Below are 21,328 nucleotides of genomic sequence, written 5' to 3'. Positions count from 1 at the left end.
TTACATTGAAGTGTGCATTTGACATATGTCAAATGCACACTTCAATGTAAATCATTTCAGATAAATTTGCAAATCATATTTCAGCTTGTTGGTGATGAATGTGGGAGAGAAAAAAGATTTTGAGGAAACCCGATATAAATGTATTAGTTTTTGCTGACATGTTATGTGACAGTGCCTCAAACTTATTATTTACGTCTTTCTTTATTGCTGTCGAATTCAGTAATAATATTTTTGCATTTTAATCGGGAAACTATAATATGCAAGCTTTGCTTCGTAATAGGTTCCCCATATTTCACATCATTATTTTTTCTGTTACATGTCCATTGCTGTTTTATTATGCGCCCTAACACTATACTTTTTACGAAATAAAAAACAAATGTCGGAAATTCTGTCCCGAAATGATCCTATCAATAGCAGAATATCTCTATAAGCAGGGTGATGGCAAGATCAAGTTAGTTATTGAAGATGACAATGATCATCGCTATCTTCCCACATCGATCACAGACTCATTCGATGTCGACGGTATTAAGTCCTTTTTTTCCTGGTCGTCCTTTCTTTGATTGTAGAAGTACTTGCAGATGAAAATGTTGACGATCAGGACGATGACCACGGCGGCGACGAGGGCCCAGCCAACGATCAGGAGGTATTTGTCGTCAGCGAGGAGCAGCGATTTGCCGGAGGAACCATTCGGAGTATGATTGTCTGTGCAAAAAATGAAAAAGATTCTTTGGTTTAGATACAATTATTTGTACAGTTTTTAAGTACAGGATTTTTTGGAATAGACAGGTATAGAGTTGATAATGCATGAATGGGATATATTTTCTCTGTAGATAGACACCTCGTATCACACAACACATGTTATTTTCCTCCCTCCATTCTTTCGCTTTGTCTTCCATTCTCGACCTTCCTTTTCAATGTATTCCTAATTTCATATCATCCTATCCTTTTTTTTCTCCTTCTCTCCTCTCATTTCTTTCTATCCCCTTTGAAATCTCCATCTCCCATTTTGCTACACACTTTGTCTTCTCTCTCTCCTCTTGCCTCTCCAAACCCCCTCCTCTATCTCTTTCAATTCACCCCTTCTCTTCTCCTTGCCATTTGTCCACTCTGAAATGTATACTGTAGTAAGCCACCCTCTAGCCGATGGGACTTGTTTAAATGTTTGTCAATAAACAGCAGTGGATATAATAACCAAATCCGATGTGTAACTTCTGCTCCAAGCATGTGCCAGCATGGTGGTGGCAGCAGTGGGATACGGACCCACACCATTTAAAATAACTACACTAATTTTGGGAAACGTTTCACGAAACCGACTGAAGTTTGCCAACATCCTAATGAAAAGCGTGTGTTACAATTTTTGCTCCTTTCATTTGAATGTGGGCGAACTTGTTGGCATAAAAAGTGACCAGTTTTTTTGTTCAGGCGCCCTCTCTCTCTCTCTCTCTCTCTCTCTTCTTGCTTCAATTCTTTATCATTTTTAAACCTTTTCCCCTTCATCTTCCCTGGATTGGGTATTAAAGTAGGCCAGTACATGAGCATATCCACCACAAGTCCACAAGCTTGGTATTTATAGTAATCCTTACCTGAATTGCGCATCGGCGATGGTCTATTCGTCCTTTCTCCCTCTGCCTGAACTTCTTCGACATTAAATAAGTCTGGAAAAAGAAACAATATAAAACACATATTGAAAAATAGTGTCAATTAATTATTTCCTACGATATTTCTGTAAAATTATGTTTTATTGCCCTCGTTAATTATTCATGCATGATTTAAAAAAGTGTAATTGTGTGTGTGTGTGTGTGTGTGTGTGTGCGTGTGTGTGTGTGTGTGTGATCCCGCATAGGTCATTACAAGTATGCGTGTGCAAGTGTGCATGTGTGTGTGTTTGTGACAAAGCCAAGATCAAACAGCAACCTTTCCTTGCAATATCAGGATATAACTAGGCCTATAATATCAGGCAAGGTAGGATCTACCAAGTTATGTTCCCTTACAACTTTTATTCATTCACCTCGTGACTGTCAAATAATCCAATATCAGGAGTTATGAGGATGGTTTAGCTGGATTTGTTCTTTCTGGAAAACGTTTATTCTCTTTTGATCTATTCATTCATTTCTTACGACATATATAAATGAAAAAGAAAGTATCTTACTTGTTTGATCAGTCGGTTTCGTTGGTTCTTCCTCGAATCGCGGGTCTGGTACGCAGGCCTTTCTACCCTTGTCAAATATATCGGTTGCTTTAATACAAGATGATGTGCATTGAGTATCTATCATTCTAGAACAATTAGACAGAATGCGAACGCCATCGAGGCACTGGCTACAGAACAGGCAGTGGTAGAAGCTGTAAGGATAAAGAAAGAAAAATGAAAGAGGTAAGATAGATCATTCGAAGGGAGTTCACAATAAATACAAATTGAACACTTCTGTTACTGCATGAATGGTCCGACGGGAAATCCTTGAAGTAGTGTAATACATGCAGTTTCTTTTCAGTCCATACAGTTTTACACTTTTGAAATAAAGTTGTATAGTGCCTTAACCCTCTCGCAATCTAGTAATCATTGTCATTAGTATCTAAACGACAATTTATGTCACTGTGATTTGTATAACTTCTGTTATACAACTATTTTCACTCTGGTCGAGTTTTTATCCCCGTATCTCACCCCACATAAACGTCATATGATCGTTTTAAAAATGTTCATAACCTTTGAGAATGTTTTCCCCGTAAATCCTAGAATTTAAAGATAAACAACAAACAAACGCAAATTTAGAATATATTGTCACACTTCGCACATAATACATGCACATGGGAATATGTGTCAAATGAAGAAACTAATTTAGACCTATCTTATATCACGTTAATACAACGCGTTTGTCCACCAAGGTGAGAAGGAGTTACTTCTAGAGTAGAGAAGTAATTGATTATAGATAGTCAATATACAAGTATGTCTCAAGAACTTGCTACAGACCGTTTTCATCTCTATATTTGGCACATGTTAATATGAGAGGCAGCACAGATGTCAATCACTTTTTTCACGATGGAAGGGGGTCGGGACAAACACATTGATCGGAAGCATATATACTGCATAGGATACACCATCAATTGAAGGGGGGATACAGGCATTTGAAATAGGAGGGGACATTTCCAAAAAATCCCTGACAAGCAATTAAAAAAGGGGCTTCATATTTTGAGATGCCTTTAGGGTTAAATATTCAAAGGGGCACAATAACGTAATTATTGAAGCACAATTTGTTATCTTGTGTACTGAAGGTGTGCCAATTAGGTTCTAAAATAGACCATTCGAGCTTCCCTAAACCCACCACTGGTTAATGCATTCAGTTGGAGGGGGTAACAACCCAACCCCAATCACCCCCATGGAGGCAAACGCGGGAAAGGGAGAAATGTTGGCGCCACTTATTCTTTCATCATACTTCAGCGAATGAAGTCCTGCGAAGCATTATCACGAGTTACTCAAACATTCAGTGCACTATCCTGTTACTTTCCTGATACTACAGAATGTATCAATGACCTGTAAAATAACCAGGTGCAAATGATGTTTAAACCCTTTATCTATAACCTTTTATCGACCAGTGAGGAGAATTTATTTCATTCAAAAATTCTTAAGGGTCTTTACCACAAACCTGTCATACGGTTCCGTCATCATTTTTCCTTCTCTTTTATGGGTTCATTTCCCCCTTTTTCTTTCTTTCTGCCTATCCATCACTGATCACGTTTAAGCCGTGATTCAAAAGGGGGTTGTCGGTCATAGAAAGTGGTAATTTGAAAGAAGTCTTCTAAACATGGGGAAGTATCTGATCGGATATTTTACACTTTTGCTCTTAAGATTTTCTCCTGGATGCAGTGGTCAGTATATTTTATTGTTTTTATTTCATCGTACTTCTTTTTAAAAGAATAAAACCATCCTGCTATCCACAAAAGATATGGACATAATCTGGCGTCAAAGTTACCAAACTGTGTTGAGCACCCCAATAAGTCATCTTTGTCACAGTTACCACACTGTGTTGTACCCTACAATACGTCATCTTCGTCACAGTTAGCATACCACAGTTAATGCAATGTGTTGCACACTCAGATGCACCTCCACCTCATCATGATCATAATCATAATTAGTATACCGTGCTGGATAGTGTCAACTAAAATGGCAATGCATAAAGGTGTGTGAATACAGCATAATTTTATAATTAACACTCTGAAAGTGTTCCAGTCTCCTCTTGACATGCACAGTGCGGCACAATATTTTTTTTGACAGCAACTAACACTTCTTTTTCAGGTGGAGAGGTCCAGGCTGATCATGCTTGTCCAACGGGATGGGACAATCATCTCACCCGATGCTATTGGTACCTTGATACCCAAAAGGTCTCATGGGACAGAGCCAACGAGGACTGCCAAGACATCGGGGGCTACCTCTACGTTCCAAGCAGCGATGTGGAAGGCATCTTCGTGCAGCAAGCTCTCGAGAAACGCGACTCGTTCGCCTCCATTTCGGAGGGGATCTGGATTGGGTGTGACGACAAGAAAGACGAAGGCACGATCATTTGCCATGAAGAGGGTGGTGATACCGGATACAGACGTGAGTAGACCATAATTATATAGTCCGTAAGGTTAAACCCGATCCTGTGTTCAACATAACGTTTAACACAAAGAAAATTAAAACCTCGTATTAATAAGTGCCCTCGGTAAGGCTTTGACCCTCGTTACCAAGTCCGTCGGAGAGGTCTAAACGCTTGTCGGTCTTGCGGGTTGACGGTCAACTCCGTCTTCCCAGATGATTCTTTTAATTTTGTTAATTTACAGACTGGGCGTTCGAAGAACCTAATGACAGCTGGAATTTGATTTGGGGAGAGGACTGCATTGCTGTTTACACCGATAGACCCAACAACTCAGTCGTGCCGCTATGGAACGATAAGGCCTGTAATGATGTCTGGTACCATGCTGTCTGTGAACGTAAGCATAGATTATGCTGTTCCATGTGAACTCTATAGGACGTAGGCCGAGTCGTATAAATTGTGGCTTTGCGAATCGCCGCTTTAAACTCCTCGGAATTTAAGTGTCATTTCTCGCAACGCATATCGTATTTATAAAAAATTGACGATGCACTGGTCTTCGACGTTCAAGAAAATTCCTTTTTATTAATGTAGTTTAGCGTAATAAATGACGTAACAAATGAAATGAAAAAAAAGTTTTCTGTTGTATTTGATGAATCTCTACGGTACAAAAATTAATATGTGTGAAAACTGAACGAGTTTAACTGACACAGTGCTCCCATATTGTGTGGTACTGTCACCGTACGCCACTGTGAGCACAGAGACTTTCTGTGACTCACACCGTAAGACACGGTGGCCTCCCATAGACTGGGCGCATTCCGACACTCCTGTTCTTTCTGATTAATGTGTTAACAGTTAAAGTAAACTGTTATTCTTCGCCATTGGGCCCCCAAATTAATATCGACTACCTTACACACCAAAAACAAAAACATGTTCTTTTCAGGTTCTGCCACCAATCTTTACACCATGACTCGGAAGTTCCAGATGCCTAGCGACACTACCACGGGCGGTACTGCCCGGGTGATCCCTGACTACTGCCTCGTTAAGCAACCAGATCTCAAGCCTAAAGGCACCCAAACCGCGAGCCTGATCAGGTGCGCTGCATCATGCGCAAATGACTCTGAATGTGAAGCCTTTAATTTCTTCCGCAAACTTCAACGCAATTCTACGACAACAAGGAAATTAAAGGGAACTTGTCAGAAGCTGACGTTTACTACAAAGAATATCGAATCGGGGTTTGTCATGACGCCCATAGATGGTTGCAATTACTATGAACTTGATTGCCGGGTGTGAAACCGTCGACCCCAAGGAGATTGAACAGTTCGGAAGTAGCCTAGATACATGTAAATGTTATCCAAAGTCACATGGGTGTAGAAGCTAATCGTCTTGTATTAGTTTGTGACAAATTTGTAATTTAAATGCTCATGAATCACCATAATATTATATTTTGTTTCATATAAATGTTCATGATTTTGATTGCATGTTTGAATACTTAATCTTCAAAAGCATGTTATTTATCTGAGCCATTGACACAGGCCTAGAAAGGAAAATTACAATTTTGAACTTTTGCATTTTCAGGAGCTAAATATATTCAACTACGATCTTTCGATCTCACTATTGACATGTGTCGTTCATTATTAAACTTGACCAGTTTTAGCCGATTTGCAATGGCCCAAATGATGGCAGGGTCATTCGTTCTGCTATTTTGTGAAGCCGAGAGAACCTACCCTTCGAGAAATAATGTTTTAGAGAAATTTGGAATATGCAGGGTGTAACACTTTTGCACTATTCAGTCGCCGAGTACATTCAACTACGATGACTCATGTTGATAGCTAAAGAGCATTTTTCAATCAGATCTCACCATTGACTGGTGTCGTTCTTTTAAACTTTTTATAAACTTGACCAGTTTAAGCCGATGTTTAAAGGCCCAAATGAAGGCAAGGTCATGCGTCATAAGTTTCCATGGAAATCCAGTTGTTCTGTTAGCCGAGAACCCACGCTTTATTAGAGAAAAAAAAAAGTTTCAAATGAATTTGGAATATGCAGGATGTAAAACCTGTGACGTTGGTACTCGTAGTCACTGTCAAGGTAACCTCTTTTCATATTCAGTGGAGCAAGACCACGCAGGCAGTGAACAATAGTTGTCAAGCGTGGGTCATGTTACAGTCAAAATTTTGTTTTAAAAAAAATAGAAACGTGAGAAAGATAAAAGCGAGCGGAAATTATGGGTTCGAAGTTTTGTTCCTTTCGTTTCCCTCGACATGGACATGTTCATTTTCCATTCAAGAACAGAGGAGAGGTGTTCGATGCATAACCATGCAACACCAAGAATAACACAAACACACAAACAAAACTTCTCGGCAACTGCAATTTGATTATTCAAATCACTGATTTTCTTGACTATCTTAAGATATTTGTAATGCAAAGGAAGTAATATACGTTTCAGAATAGAACTTGACTTTTATTTGCTAGTTTAATATACATTTGCTCTCATGTACATTTTATTAAGTCCTATTGCCTTTCAATAAAACTGTCGATAAAAAAATCCCTCTTTTGTCCCATTCTTTTTTTATATTCAGTTAATTGCAGTAACTGTTATGCTTTATAACAAACTACAAAGTTAATGATGATTATTCTAGTACTTCCAAATAAGGCATTCGGTGAATTTGATACGAGTTTGACCCCTATTACGACCTAAGGGTGTGGTTCTATCTTATACTACGGCTTATCATATTAAAGCAAATTCAGCACGTTGTTCTATAGATTCCAGATTGAAAGATCCCAACATGAAGCAGACATAAAGATTTACCTACGTCATCTGACGTCAATGATATCGTGATTATACCTATCCACACAATGAAAGAGCAAACAGAAGTATTTTTTTTTATATTTATGGAATTCTATCAATAGATTGAACCGAAAGAACAGTGTTAAAGTAGTTTTTTGGAACAGTCTATCAATTCAGGTGTTTATCAGTTTATAGTTGCAAATAAGTCACAAAGACAAGAACATTAGTACATTTGCTGTTTGCCGCATTGATGTTTTAATTATTCTTAGCAGGAAAACTAAAAGAAAAAGGGCCCGCTACTACGCCAATATTATCCATGCAATGCATTTTTTGGGGGCCATTTTCAATATTTTTTAATTTGAAACGTCAGCTTAAAAGCTTCGAATTCGTCGTCATAGTTGGATAAATAAAATCGTTTTAGGAACTGAATGTGATTTTATGATTACATCATCGAATTTAGAGTTTACATGTTCATTAATGTTACATTAATTAGTAATAACTGTTATTCAAAACTGAATTGGTTGATTAAAGTACTGCACAGAACTCATCAATATGGCCCATTAAAGGTACACTCGTTTAGCGAGAGATAGAGAGAAAGAGGAAGAGAGAGAGAGAAAGAGAGATCCCATTTGTATCGTTATGTTGTTAATAGATTTAACTGTAATCATCTGCCTCTTTCCTTCTCATTTTGACGATGATGATGATGATGTTGACAACAACTGCGATGATGATAAGAATTATCTCTGTTTTTCAGTTCATTTTTGTCAGCCTCAAATCTTGCGCCAGAAATCGGCTCAAATCATCAAGGATTTCTTTCACATCAGGTACACAAGTCCTACTCCTGGGTTGAGCGTACTTGGCAGAGTAAAACCATCATGCTTATTGACAGTCACAGCTCAACATTTTAAATGTGTCTGAATATGACAGACTATCTCTTATAAGTTTTATATTTGTAAAGCTATTGATAGATCATTACTGCAATCGTTTTCCAGGTCGCGAGTCACCTGAGTTTCAAAGTTCATTCATTCATCTTTTTGTCAGTATCTTATCGCCATTGTTGATACACCGTTCTGACGTAAATCAGTGTATGCGAATCTGCTCTTCGCAAATAGTTTCTTTTTAACTGTATTGGTTGTGCATGGCTTCCATCCTATTTCATATCACTTTTATCTCCAAGTAGATCATCAGACTTGGTGAATAATGTTTTAGGGGAAAATTGAGGGTTCATAATCTACTTTACAAAACTTTGGGCTCGCTTAATTTTCTTTATATCAAAGTTAAAGAATTGACTGTTTTTATGCCTACACAATTGCAGTCTACTCTTAAGGTCCAATTTATAGAAGATCAGTTATCTACTTAGAATATTTTAATGTAACTTGTGCACGATTTGCCCCAAAGTTTGAACTTTCGCATAACAGGAGCAAGGTTTATTATTTCTCCCTTTAGTTTCTTCAATTCCTTGTTCCAGATGTGGACACATTATCTTATCATTGCCAACATTGTGAAAGTGTTGTAAATTTTCCCTGTGGAGACATTGTACTGTGGTTTCGTCTGTGGCCACACAATGTCAATCAAGGTGTCAACACACTGTGAACATTTGTGTTACGTTAACAATTATAATCATTAGTGTATGGAGCACATGCAATGAGTTGGCCATGCACAGTTTGAATTCGTTGTTTTCACTTTGCCAGCATTGTGAAGGTGTTGCAAATAATCTCAGTGTTTACATGTTGATGTTGCACCCCTGGCGTTCCATCTGTGAACACATTGTCACACACAGGAAACGCTTCCATAATGTAAACACAATATGTTACACCCAGTCACACAGTGGCACACACAAGGGGGCCATAAATAGGATCTTACTGTGTACACATTACGCTTTGACAACAGAGAATTTTGAATACTTTTACAGCAATGCCGATGTGAAGACACAGTGTGCACAATATACCCAAATAGTGTAAACTATAGCCAACATCATGTTAATGTTCACAGTGTGTTAAATTCATGTGCAGCAAAAGAATAATCACTGATTTAAGGCAATATTAGAATAAAAAACGAATCTGGCAAAAGATGTTGTATTGCCTTTTAGGTGCCAGCACCTGTCGGTCGGTTCTCCTCTTTTTTTATTCTTTTTTGTTTTCTTCTCTTTTCCCTTCTTTCGCCTGAATGCTTTGATACATATTTTTTGATTTATTTTTAACATTTTTATTCGAAAAAACGGTTTAAAATATTTTTATAAAAAAAACGACCGTAAATTTGAGATTTTAGGGTCGGTCGCAAAGGCAATACACCCGGCTCCCCCCCCCCCCCACTCAGAGGTCGGAATGACCGCATGCGTGTTGCCAAAATGTCCGGTAAAGGGGTACTTTTCGTGCGACAAAGTCCGGCCTGAGAATTGTAAAAAAAAAAGGGGTGTATTTGACTTTTCACCCGGAGATTTCTTTAAAAAGGGGGTGTTTTTTTCCTTTTTTTCTCTCATCTCTTTGGACTCCTGAAAAGTTATTCCGAATTTAGGGGGGTACATTGAGCATTTTTCCTGATTAAGGGGGTCTCCAAAGCAGGAAAAGCGCGCGAAAAGCCCGCGAAAGGGGGGTCCGGAAATGTTGGCAGTCCTCAGATAGGGGGTGCTTTCAAAAAGAGGGAACGAGCATATGCGTACCCTAAATAACACTGAGCGGGGGGGGGGGGGGGGGGGGGGCGGGGCAATACATCAACTTTTTTAAAGCCTTATACATTAACCCATTCAAATCCTCCAAACAGAAATGATGAAGCTTCACTGCAACACATACAAATTCATATCCTTACCTTGACAAATATATTATAAAGATTTTATGCTAGAAACGTGCGATTCTTTAAAGAACAAAACGCACTCTATTTATCAATATCAGGCAACAAAACATTATAACGAAAGGTCTAGCCCTACTACTTACATCTCTCTAATTGTGCCTCTGTGAGTGTGCTTATCTCTGAGGTGATAGTCTCCCAAGCTTTCGAATGGAATCTCGTCTACCGGCACGATCTCGACTCGTTCTCCACACCGGCACTCCGGATACTGTCGATGAGGCTCTCCCAACTTACAGCTGACCACCGATTGGAGGTACTCGGGTACGGGCTCTTTCTCGGCAACACGTGCCCCCTCTCCTCCGGCGGCGATGTGGTCCCCGAACACCTTGGCGAGGACATGATTTCCGCCCAAGCTCAAAAGAACGCAAATTAATACTAAATTGAGGTGTGAGAAACTTGTTTTTGAATTCATGATGAAAGTTGAGGGGATGACCAGTTTCTTTCAGGATAGAAAATGTTTTGCTGTCAAGTATTAACCCTTATGCTAGGCCTACTACTATACTAGGAGTCGCTGTGCAATTGATTTGTAAGGTGTTCTTCCGTTGCGTTCTGATAACTGAAATGAATATAGACTGGCGATTGTTTGCCGGGTTTTCTAAAAGTTTCCGCGTAGCTAACTTTGTTTGACGTCACTTGTGTACAGTTGTAGGTTTGGTGCCAGACTGCTGCAATTTTAAAAAGAAATATTGAGAGAGGGCGGGGTGTGAACAAAATGTACATGAATTTCAAATATGAAATATGAACAAGGAAAGTCCTGACTATTTGGTTTAAAAGGAAATACTGTTTATTAGGCTCATGTCTAACTGAGTTAGAATAAGTTTTGGTAAAAGGAAAAATTCAGAGCAAGACCACGTGATTTTCTTGTCCTCATTTCTAGGCGGTCTGTAAAATTTATCACATCTTATATATTTCCGTTCAAAATATCCTAGAATTACGCTTATACGTATCCAATAGGCAGGAGAAAGTTCAGTTTTCTTATCACAAATAATGACACAGTTTAAGAAGACCAAAAGAGACTGAGTTGGGGGGTAAAAAAAACTAGTGGTTGCCTTCGATTGAGGCTATTTTCGTTATTTTGGGGAGAATGTAATTCACGCTACACTGGACTTACGCACGCAAGTGCTTCCTACTTGTTCTATAAATTCTATTTCAATAATAGAAATATGATTTCATTGACAAGGGGTCTAATTTAGGGGGTGAAACCGGATTCTGAACGAACACTGACGTTCGTTGTCATCACACTTACAATACAGACATACGTCAGAAGAAAAAACAAAATACAAAAACATCTTGAACATTCTTTTTAGTTCTATTTGAAGAAGGTGGGTAGACCAATACATGTGTTTCAAAGCGGTTTTAAAAAACATTACTGTTCCCATGGAAATGTTTGGCGAAATTAGAAGATTTAGTCATCATTGCTTGTTCGCTCTGGTAGGTAGCCATAGTGACAAGCACGTACGTAAAACGGGACCAGTGCTGGGGTCGCTTGGTGTTCGAGGTCTGGAGCCACTCGGCCTACCATGTCCTGCACATCCACTTTGACCATTCGTGATAATCATAATCATAATCATGATAATGAAAGTTCAAGAAAATACTGGATTCAACAAAATGATATCGAAATTTAAAGAAAATACTAAACTTAACAAAATTATGCTCTCTGCCTGGACCAGTACATATTATTTCACACACCTCTAGCTTGGCTGAGCAAATCCTAAACGGAAATCGTCCTTGCATCTAACCAAAAGTCCCCCCCCCCCCCCCGAGTATGAAATTGTGGAATCGCGTAACCGTTTAGGCCAAGTTGCCAAGAGGCCCACGAAACCGACATATCCACGAATATTCAGTTGTTGAAATGCTAACGAATTTGTATTAATGATTATTTAAAACCAAGACGTTTCAGACATACTATATACACTTTCATTTTGTATCTAAATAACACCACAAATACTGTAATTTTATGTAAAGGTGTCATGTTCTAACTGAGTGGATGTCACTGGACTATGGATCACATAGTACACAGTTCCAGTAGACCACTCTCCACCCAGGTGTATTAAATGGGTACCTATATAGTAGGAATTTAGTCCTTGAATGCTTTGAGCGTCTTATGGCAGCTGGGCTAAAGCTAATGCGACGGTCACAAAGGTTCGTACGAACGATAATTTCGTACGAATCTCCTTGGTTTTCCATTGTCTTCCCTAGTTTCCATTGTCTGAAAATCGTTCGTGAGCCGTTCGTAGCAGTTCGTAATGGCATTTGTGACCGAGGCTTAAGGTAAAAATAGCACTTTGAAGGCGCCTTGAACATCCCCTAGGATTGATCGTTCGCAATATATACAGTGCGAGTCGAAAACAAGTTTACATCTAGGAAATTGCTTATTATTTGCAAAATCATCAATGAACAGTAAATTATTATTCTTATGAAAGAGTGTTTTATCCAAAATCATTTGGTATCATTGGTGTGTGGTATGTGTTTATGCTTGGATGAACAGGAGACATTGTTTAAGAGAGAGCAGAAATCGACTTGCGCCAGTAATGCTTATGTTATGTTTGAATAAAACAATTGGGATTTGGGTAGTAATAGTAATTTGGTCTTTGCAGATCCAAATAACATCCCCAACAAAATTAATCATGCCACACATATCAAATATCAAAGAACATCTGTGCACGTGTGTGCGTGTGTGTGTTTGTGTGTGTGTGACTTTGCTTCTGCGAATTTGAGCATATGCAGTGCATTTCATGTATTCAATTCATTCTCTCACTTTAATACTTTTGCGCAAGTCGATTTGCGCAAGTCGAGTTCAATATTTTTAAGGTCGGGTGCTCACAGATAATAAAAGACTCATTTACGTACATGAATGACGTGCAACGTACACAAACATGGCCCTGGGAAGCGGGGGTGCTGGGGGTGCTGCAGCACCCCGGAATTTTCCCAGGGGGGGGGGGGCACAGCACCCCCTGCACATTTTGTTCGTATGATATATTTACTGTATATCATTATATGCTTCGCTTACAAAGTTGTCACACAGCCGACAGCCACAAATGAATATATATAATAATAATATAATAATATAATATATAATAATTATATAATAACCACAACAAAACAAAAAAAACAAAAAAAAATTGTGGTAATTAGTGACCCAAAATGACAGACCTAACCCCCCCCCCCCATACCGATCGACCAAATTTTCAAATTATGAAACACAAAAAAAAAAAAAAAAAATGTCCTCTTACCCCGGGGTAGCTTTTTTTCCCCTTTTTTGCTCCTGTAAAAAGAATATGCAATGCATCTCATTTGATAATTCAATTCATTGTCTCACTTAATACTTTTGCGCAAGTCGAGTTCAATATTTTTAAGGTCGGGTGCTTACAGATAATAAAAGACTCATTTACGTACATGTATGACGTGCAGCGTACACAAACATGATCATCAATAGAAAAATCATGGAATTTGATCGGTAAACACCGCAAAATCTGTTTGGTACAATTATTTATTGTCAATGTGCATTAATCATTGTTAGACTTCAACATTGATTTTTAGCATTTTATTTCGATATTCCAAATACTGATCCGTACTATTTGGTAAAAATGGTCAGCGTCGAAGAAGATCAACAAATAAAGAGAAAATAAGGGAATCAATAAGGCCTAAACAAAAGAGATGTTGTATTGCCCTTTAGGTGCCAGCTCCTGGGTCGGTCGGTCGATTTATTTATTCATTTTTTTTTTGGGTAGCTGTTTTTCCCTCTTTGGGCTGATATTTTTCAGTTTTGAACGGTTTATACCTATTCCTGTATCATTATACTTTTTTTCTTTAAATAAAAAGCCGAACCTAGATAGTCGGTCACAAAGGGCAATACAAGATTTTTTTTTTGGTACTTTTTTCTTTGAACATTAAGGGGAAAAAAAATAAATTAAATATTAGATCAATTATCATGAATATTTATCTCTATCATAGTGCAGTATATACTCTTTGATTTACTTTAAAGTTTTTGTATCCTGGAAATGAATGTTACGCTTTACTTAATTATAGTCCGGTTAGTTCATCTCATAAAAACTGCAACCATCTATTTCAGTCATGACATAACTCTCGGATAAACTCTTCACGTACAGCTTCTGACAAGTCCCCGGTGATCGCGATGACGATGACGACGACGACGATGATAAAGATGAAAGCGGTACATCACCATGACGTAGGAAATTGAAGGCTTCGCATTCTGAATCATGTGCGCAGGCAGCAGCGCATCGGATAAGGCTGGTGACGGTAAAGCCATCGGGTTGTAAATCGGGCAACTCTACCAGGCAGTGGTCGGGGAGCAACGAGGCCGAACCGCCTGAGATATCGCTCAACATCTGGAATCTCCGAGTTACGCTGTAGAGATTGGTACCAGCTCCTGCAAAGGGAACGATGAGCGGTCTGGATAAAGCTTGGAAACATGGCTAACTAATTTTTTATTTTTTTTTATTTTTTTTAATTTTTGCCTAGAAAACTTATAAAAACGTGTAAAATATAAAACTGCAATGGGAATGATCAGAAATTGAATGGAATCCGAGACGAAGTACCGTACGCGGCTACAGCCCACCTGACCGACGGACCACGACAGCATATTGGACAACCCAAGAGCTCAACATGTCGGTCATAATTGTGGGCCTTCTGAAAACTGTTCTGGGGGTTCTTCAGACCAATGTTGTCAGTCTCGTACGTAGGTTGTTGGTCTTGTTTACAGGGGTTCTGCGGAAGTCACATCTACTATACACAACTGGGCACTGTTGGATGAACAAGAGCGCTCATATTTGGCAACCATTTTTATCTATGTTTCATAATCAATAGTTTAGGCCTAGTATTGAGAGAGGGCAAGCACTGAATCCAATGACCGGGGTAATAGTATATTTGTAAAGCGCTGAGAGACATTTGTATTAAGCGCTATATATAAAAATTTAATATTATTATTATTATTTATTATTATGGATATATTTTCGTATCCGGACACCTACCCCCTGGACATCCATCCCCGGGTAACCACCCCAGTCAACTACCCCCTAGGACAACTACCCCCTAGGACACCTACCCCTAGGACAACTACCCCCAAGGACAACCACCCTCTAGGATGACTACCCCCCGAACAGCTACCTCCTAGGACAACTAACCCTAGGACAACCACCACTAGAACAACTAGGCCTACTCCGGACAACTATCCTAGGGGATAGTTGGCTGGGGGTGGTTGTCCGGGGGTAGTCGTCATAGGGGGTACTTGTCCGGGGGTGGTCGTCCTAGAGGGTGGTTGTCCTATGGGGTAGTTAGTTGACTGGGGTGGATATCCTGGGGTTGGATGTCCAGGGGGTAGGTGTCCTAGGGCACGTTTATGCTCAATTTTGAAGGCAGAATGAGCGATTTGAAACACTCATCGTAAACGCTCATCGTAATCGCAGTTCCACGGTGTACTGTTTATGGCTCCTTCAGGCATGATTCTGGCTCAGAGCCAGAATCATGCCTGGAAGAGCCAGAAAAGTGTAGTGCAAACCTGCACTGCGCATGCTACGATGACCCCATTTAAACGCGTTTACAAAATTAATGATTGTGCGTTTATGCTTCCCCGGAATCGCTGGTTTTGCAGAATCGCCGATCCAAAACGCACCTTTTTGTGAGTTTACGATCGGCGATTACGATCGCTGTTTTTCTGTGATTCTACAAAAATGAGAAAGGACGCAACCGTGTTTTTAACTAAACGCGAAACAAATGCCTCATTCTGGCCAGAAAAAGTTGAACATAAACGTACCCCTAGAACCATATATTTTACGTACGTTCACAGACAGCATTGTACAATTCCAGACAACTCTTGTCATTCCAAAGAGAGACGTTAGAACCACTGGCATAGACTGCAAAGCAATCCTCCTCCCCAAGGTTGTTTGGTTCATCTGCAGCCCAATCTGAATCAAAATAATACGATTGGCGTTGATGTCGATGTTTTTATCTGAATACTGAGAAAGCAAGTATTTATGGACCTATAGGACATACACAAAGTATAATTCATTTCGGGGAAACGATCCGCTCAGATGAGATAATGGCTCACCGAATCCCACTCCTATATATCTTTTGGAGGAGAGTGTAAAAACTCAAAAGATTTTTAAAAAAGTTCCTCCGAATAGACGTATTTTTCTGTCGGCCTACAGGTTGCCTCTGCAAACAGCTTTAGGCCATGCAATGGTGAGGGGGGGGGGGGGGGGTGGAATACTGGAATGTGACTTTTACGTACATTATTTCCGTCGGTAGGGCCTATAATAGTAAAAAACGGAGCAAAACGGAGTTATGAATGCAATAATTTGAGATTAAACATGTATCTATTGTATATAATTTATACATAATACATGTCCCATAGTATCCGGCATTTCCCTTCTCGAATAAAAATTCTATTGCATTTTCGTCAAAGGGCACATTATTCTATAAAGTGATGAACAATGTTATGCACTATATACTTACTCCGATATCCATTATCCACGTAGCAGTCGTACCTCCCCTCGACTTCCTTGTCGTGACATCCGATCCAGATCCCCTTGGTGATCGAACCGAATGATTCGCGCTTTCCAAGGGCTTCATGCACGAAGGCGCTCTCCTCATCGTCGCTTGGGATGTAGAGATCGCCCCCGATGTCCTGGCAGGCCTGCGTAGCATCCTCCCACGACGCCCTCTGCGCTGAACCATCAAGGTACCAGTAGCATCGGGTGAGGTGGTTGTCCCATCCCGATGGACAGCCATGATCGGGAATGACGTCACCACCTGAAGGCATCAAAGAGGTTGAGGGATTCAAATGCTCTTTTTCATTTTTGTTATGCCATGATCGACAAAATATCGACAAATTTCTTCTATTTACAACATTCGACTTGAATAATATCATTCAAAACGTAGTGGAAAGTAGTCACAGTAGTATAGTAGTAGGAGTAGGAGTAGTAGAAATAGTAGCAGAAGAGGTATGTATATCAGTACAACTCTCCAAAATTCATTGAAAGAAAGTGGGATTCAAAAGAAACAAACACTGCATCGTCAGTAGGCATGCATGTTTTTATGTTAAAGCAATCCAAAAGCCCCTCGATAGACTCCCCCTCCCGTAACTAGATTGGGGAGGGGGACGTCCACACAACTTATGCCACCACTGAGCAGCTGAAATTATAGCGAGGGTTATATGAACTGCGGTGACATTAATTTGTAGTAACATTTATTCGTTTTAATTTTTAATAGTAGAAGTATTAGAGATATCGGTTTACTCCGAGGCATGACGGCAACACTTAATTTAAAAACAAATTAGAAAAGTTCCAAAATATCGTAATTAGACGTATAAAGAGACGTAAAAGACTGACGCAATAGATGTGTTAAGCGTTGGTCACATCCCATTTGGGGCCGCCACGTCTGCCACGTTTTTCTGAAAACGTAGGGAGGGAGTGGCAAAGGCAGGGAGGGAGTACCGGCAACGCGCGTCACACGCACTGGGGTGAATCGGTAGCCCGAACGCAGCCCGAACGCAGCGAAAGTTCCTCATGCACTAAAAGTGCTACGGTGTGTCTGCGTGCTCCCAAATCCGTACGGAGGCGGTACTCATCACGTACGGATACCCAAATTTTGCCCACGTTTTTGCACGTAGACAGCACGCACTTGCAAGTACGGCGGGATGTGACCACCGCATAACTGAAGTTAAAGTGTTCGCTTAAAAAAAAACAGGGACACTTTTTGTTATAAAGGTTGTCTCGGAAAATGCCACAAACAAGAAACAGTTGGCAATAAAAATGTCTTAAATTTACATACAAACCTTCAACATGATGAAAAGCATCCGTGAGCAGGAGCGTACATATTAAATTTTGGAACAGATATCCCAGCATGTTTTCAACGTGTATGAATGTCAACAAAATGGTTCTTTTTAATGTCCTCAAATTTCGTAGTACTGAGATTCTAAACAACGGGAATGCCCTGAAGGGAAAGGACAACGTAGAGATATAGAGAGGAGAAGAGTAGTAAGAATGTTATTACCTTTACCTTTACCCGAGATTCTGGAAGAATGCTGTGTTCTCAGCAGTCGGGCTTCCAGATCAATTTAAAAAAAATTAAATATAGTCATCGATACATCCGTTTATTTAGCAATTAGTATGTCACGCAAGGAAGTCGATCTGCTATGACGTTGAAGTTTAGAAGCAAGAGTTACAACTTCACACTGTTTATTCTCTGGTAGGAGAGGGTTTTTTTTTGGGGGGGGGGACGTACCCTGGGAATATCCCCTCGGATTTTTTGTAAAAAGTGCAAAAGGAAAAAAAAGGGGTAAGCGGACACTTTTTTTTTTTTTTTTGTTCTCGAAATTTGAAAATTTTACATTTTTTTTTCGTTGGGGGGGGGGGGGGGTAAGGTCACTTTACGTTAGCCGTGGGCATAATTTTTTTTTTTTTTTTTTTTTTTAATTAAAAAAAATACAAAGGGGGGGGTTTAGTTTTTTTTAGGGGGGTTTACACACATAAAAATACCAAAGGGGGGTTTGAACCCCCCAACCCCCCCCCCCTGCGTACGCCCCTGTATCTCCATCATCAGCGATCAACGATAAAAAAAAAAGTATACAGCTTGTTTCTAAAAGCTTTTTTGTTTGCCATATCAACAAACTAAGTGGCATTTTGTCGACGGTGTACTGAAAAGTCAATAAAATGAAGAATTGAAAAGAAGAGGAAAAGAGAACCAATAGCACTCATCACATTTTGATAGTCAACATGCTTGAAACAGTTATCAGCTAAATTGAAAGTTTACCTTCTTTGACAATATCAAGTGAGGAATCAAATATTTGTTCCTAATGCATGAGTAATGTTAATCGAATTTATATCATTCAAGTTTAGTCCACATCATAGTTCTGACAATAGGTTAATTCAACACTTGTGTTGTATTTTTAAAAATTCGATTAAATCCAGTTCAAAGAAAATTTCTTACTTTAATCGTTTTCATGTTACTACAAAACAAAAAATAAAGAACTCAAATTATATTACGAGATATGAATTCGTCACTTGAAGACAAATGAGGTGGTCTGCCTGTTTTGTTTCTCTCAAAGGATCTGGCATTAACGGAAAAATTGAGAGAATGGGAGAGGGAGAGGGAGAGGGAGAGTGAGAGTAAGAGAGAGAGAGAAAGAGAGAGAGAGAGAGAGAGAGAGGTAGAAAGAGAGGGGAGAGAGAGAGAGAGAGAGAGAGAGAGAGAAAGAGATGGCAGTAAATAGCTATAGAGAACGAGAGCGGGAGACGGCAGGCGCGTAGCAAACGCCGCCCCCCCCCCCCAAACAAACAAAAAAAAAAAAAAAAGAGAGAGAGAAAGAGAAGAAAAAAAGGAAGAGGACGTAAATAATAATAGGAAGAAAAGGGGAAAAGGAGTCGAGAACGGTACAACGAATCGTCTTCTTTCTCTAATAATTTAAAGAAACTTCAAAGTTTCCCCGCTTCGCGCGTAAAGAGGGAAATTGAGTTCAAATTAAGGGTTAAGAGTCGAGAACTGAACAACGAATCGTCTTCTTTGTCTAATAATACGTCAAAGCTTCCGCGATTTGCGCGGGAGGGGAGGAAACTAATTTAGATAAGGATTAAGAGTCAAGAACGGTACATCGAGTCGTCTTCTTTCTCTAATAAATTAATGAAACGTCAAAGCTTCCGCGCTATGCGCAAGAGGGGCGGACTGAATTTAGACAAGGATTATGAGTCGAGAAAGGTACAAGATTCGTCTTCTTTCAAAGCTTCCGCGCTTTGCGCGGGAGGGGGGAAACTCCCACCTCCCTGCACCCACCCACCTAGGGAGCGCGCTACACGCGCTCTTTAAGTGATTCGCACGCTACCGCCCCCCCCCCTAGAATGAAATCCTGGCTACGCGCTTGGGAGACGGGGTATAGTCATGTAAACAAATAAACAGGGATAACAGAGGAATGATAATGCATGTACCTGAACGGAGGCAGCAGGTAGTAAGGAAACATGGTAGGGGTGACATAAGAATAGAAGTGGCAAATGGTAGGGCTAGAGAAAAATAAAGGAATATCCGAAGACACGAAATGAGGGAGAACGAGATCCAGAGGCGGGAAAGGGAGAGGTTGAGATAGTAAAAGAGGAAGAGAGAGTTCGAGTTCGAGAGAGACGGGAAGGAGAGAGGGAGAGAAAGAGAACAGAGAAAAGAGAAAAGTTGGGGGAGGGACGGAGGATGGGATGAGAGAGAGAGAGAAAGAGAGAGAGAGAGAGAGTAGTTGTAGTAGAAGTCAGGTAGCAGTAGCTAGTAGTAGTGGTGGAAGTAGTCATTGGCGGATCCAGGGGGAGGCACAGGGGGCACTTGCCCCCCCCCCCCCGGCCCCAAAAATTTGTTAAAACCAGCCCTAAATTCGCCAAAATGTACTGAAAAACAGGAACGTGCCCCCCCCCCGACCCCCCCAAAAAAATAAAAAATTATATTTAATAATTTTTTTTTTTTTAAATACCCCCCCCCCCCCGCTTATTCAGCGACTGGCTAAGTCGTTGCGATTTGTTTTGGGAGACTAAACAAATATATATATATATATATATATATATATATATATATATACATATGTTCTCTTTTCCACCGTGTGCCCCCCCCCCCCCCCCAGTAAGAAATTCCTGGATCCGCCCCTGGTAGTAGTAATAGTAGTAGTAATAGTAGTAGTAGCAGTAATAGTAGTAGTAGTAGTAATAGTAGTAGTAGTAGTAGTAGTAGTAGTAGTAGTAGTAGTAGTGGTAGTAGTAGAAGTAATAGTAGTAGTAATTGTAGTTTTTTTTTGGTCAGAATAAGGTGACAATAGATTACACAATCACATCTTCCTGAACTTTACAACACAACATGAGAAACAAAATTAATAAAAAACAAAATATTAAAATACCTGTGACAAACATGTTCGTATTAGGTTTTATTAAAAAATCAGATCTTTTCCAGCGAGTTTCGTAACAAGAAGTTGTAGTAGTGGTAATTACTTTTCCGTTCCACTAAAATTGAAACTAAATAAATGCATATACTATATAAATAAATATACAAACAAAAAGGAAGCGACAGGATATATCCCCAAAAGAGGGGGGGGGGGAGAAAAACATACCATTGTTTTGAATGTATGAATGCTTTTTATATTTGCCTGTAA

The 21,328-nt window shown here is 39.7% G+C and overlaps 3 protein-coding genes across 3 annotated transcripts; 1 reads left to right on the top strand and 2 right to left on the bottom strand.

Moving 5' to 3' along the window:
* Positions 1–481: 481 nt before the first annotated feature.
* On the bottom strand, positions 482–10,849 carry LOC105436540. The gene is made up of 4 exons (XM_011662165.2): positions 10,281–10,849; positions 2,150–2,340; positions 1,584–1,655; positions 482–702 (listed from the first exon to the last, which is right to left on the bottom strand). The coding sequence occupies exons 1-4, from the start codon at positions 10,604–10,606 to the stop codon at positions 482–484; spliced, it is 810 nt and encodes a 269-aa protein (XP_011660467.2). The 5' UTR covers positions 10,607–10,849.
* On the top strand, positions 3,333–6,083 carry LOC115920337 (perlucin-like protein). The gene is made up of 4 exons (XM_030975963.1): positions 3,333–3,861; positions 4,289–4,588; positions 4,813–4,962; positions 5,506–6,083. The coding sequence occupies exons 1-4, from the start codon at positions 3,798–3,800 to the stop codon at positions 5,853–5,855; spliced, it is 864 nt and encodes a 287-aa protein (XP_030831823.1). The 5' UTR covers positions 3,333–3,797; the 3' UTR covers positions 5,856–6,083.
* Positions 10,850–14,117: 3,268 nt separating the features above from the next.
* Positions 14,118–21,089, bottom strand: LOC105436546 (E-selectin-like). The gene is made up of 4 exons (XM_030976091.1): positions 21,077–21,089; positions 16,669–16,965; positions 15,993–16,118; positions 14,118–14,584 (listed from the first exon to the last, which is right to left on the bottom strand). The coding sequence occupies exons 1-4, from the start codon at positions 21,087–21,089 to the stop codon at positions 14,229–14,231; spliced, it is 792 nt and encodes a 263-aa protein (XP_030831951.1). The 3' UTR covers positions 14,118–14,228.
* Positions 21,090–21,328: the final 239 nt, after the last annotated feature.

The sequence above is a fragment of the Strongylocentrotus purpuratus genome, unplaced genomic scaffold (genome assembly GCF_000002235.5).
Source record: "Strongylocentrotus purpuratus isolate Spur 01 unplaced genomic scaffold, Spur_5.0 spur5_scaffold_8, whole genome shotgun sequence".
In the NCBI taxonomy this organism is placed as follows: domain Eukaryota; kingdom Metazoa; phylum Echinodermata; class Echinoidea; order Camarodonta; family Strongylocentrotidae; genus Strongylocentrotus; species Strongylocentrotus purpuratus.
The sequence above is the reverse complement of the archived record's forward strand: the minus strand, read 5'-3'. Positions and strand labels throughout refer to the sequence as shown.

Coding starts and splice junctions, on each gene's coding strand:
- LOC115920337 (XM_030975963.1), top strand. CDS start 3,798: ATGGGGAAGTATCTGATCGGATATTTTACACTTTTGCTCTTAAGATTT. Junction 4,589..4,812: donor TGGTGATACCGGATACAGAC/GTGAGTAGACCA, acceptor GTTAATTTACAG/ACTGGGCGTTCGAAGAACCT. Junction 4,963..5,505: donor GTACCATGCTGTCTGTGAAC/GTAAGCATAGAT, acceptor TGTTCTTTTCAG/GTTCTGCCACCAATCTTTAC.
- LOC105436540 (XM_011662165.2), bottom strand. CDS start 10,606: ATGAATTCAAAAACAAGTTTCTCACACCTCAATTTAGTATTAATTTGC. Junction 2,341..10,280: donor AGAGGCACAATTAGAGAGAT/GTAAGTAGTAGG, acceptor TTATCCTTACAG/CTTCTACCACTGCCTGTTCT. Junction 1,656..2,149: donor GAAACCGACTGATCAAACAA/GTAAGATACTTT, acceptor TTCTTTTTCCAG/ACTTATTTAATGTCGAAGAA.
- LOC105436546 (XM_030976091.1), bottom strand. Junction 16,119..16,668: donor CGTGGATAATGGATATCGGA/GTAAGTATATAG, acceptor ATTTTGATTCAG/ATTGGGCTGCAGATGAACCA. Junction 14,585..15,992: donor GTACAATGCTGTCTGTGAAC/GTACGTAAAATA, acceptor TTCCCTTTGCAG/GAGCTGGTACCAATCTCTAC.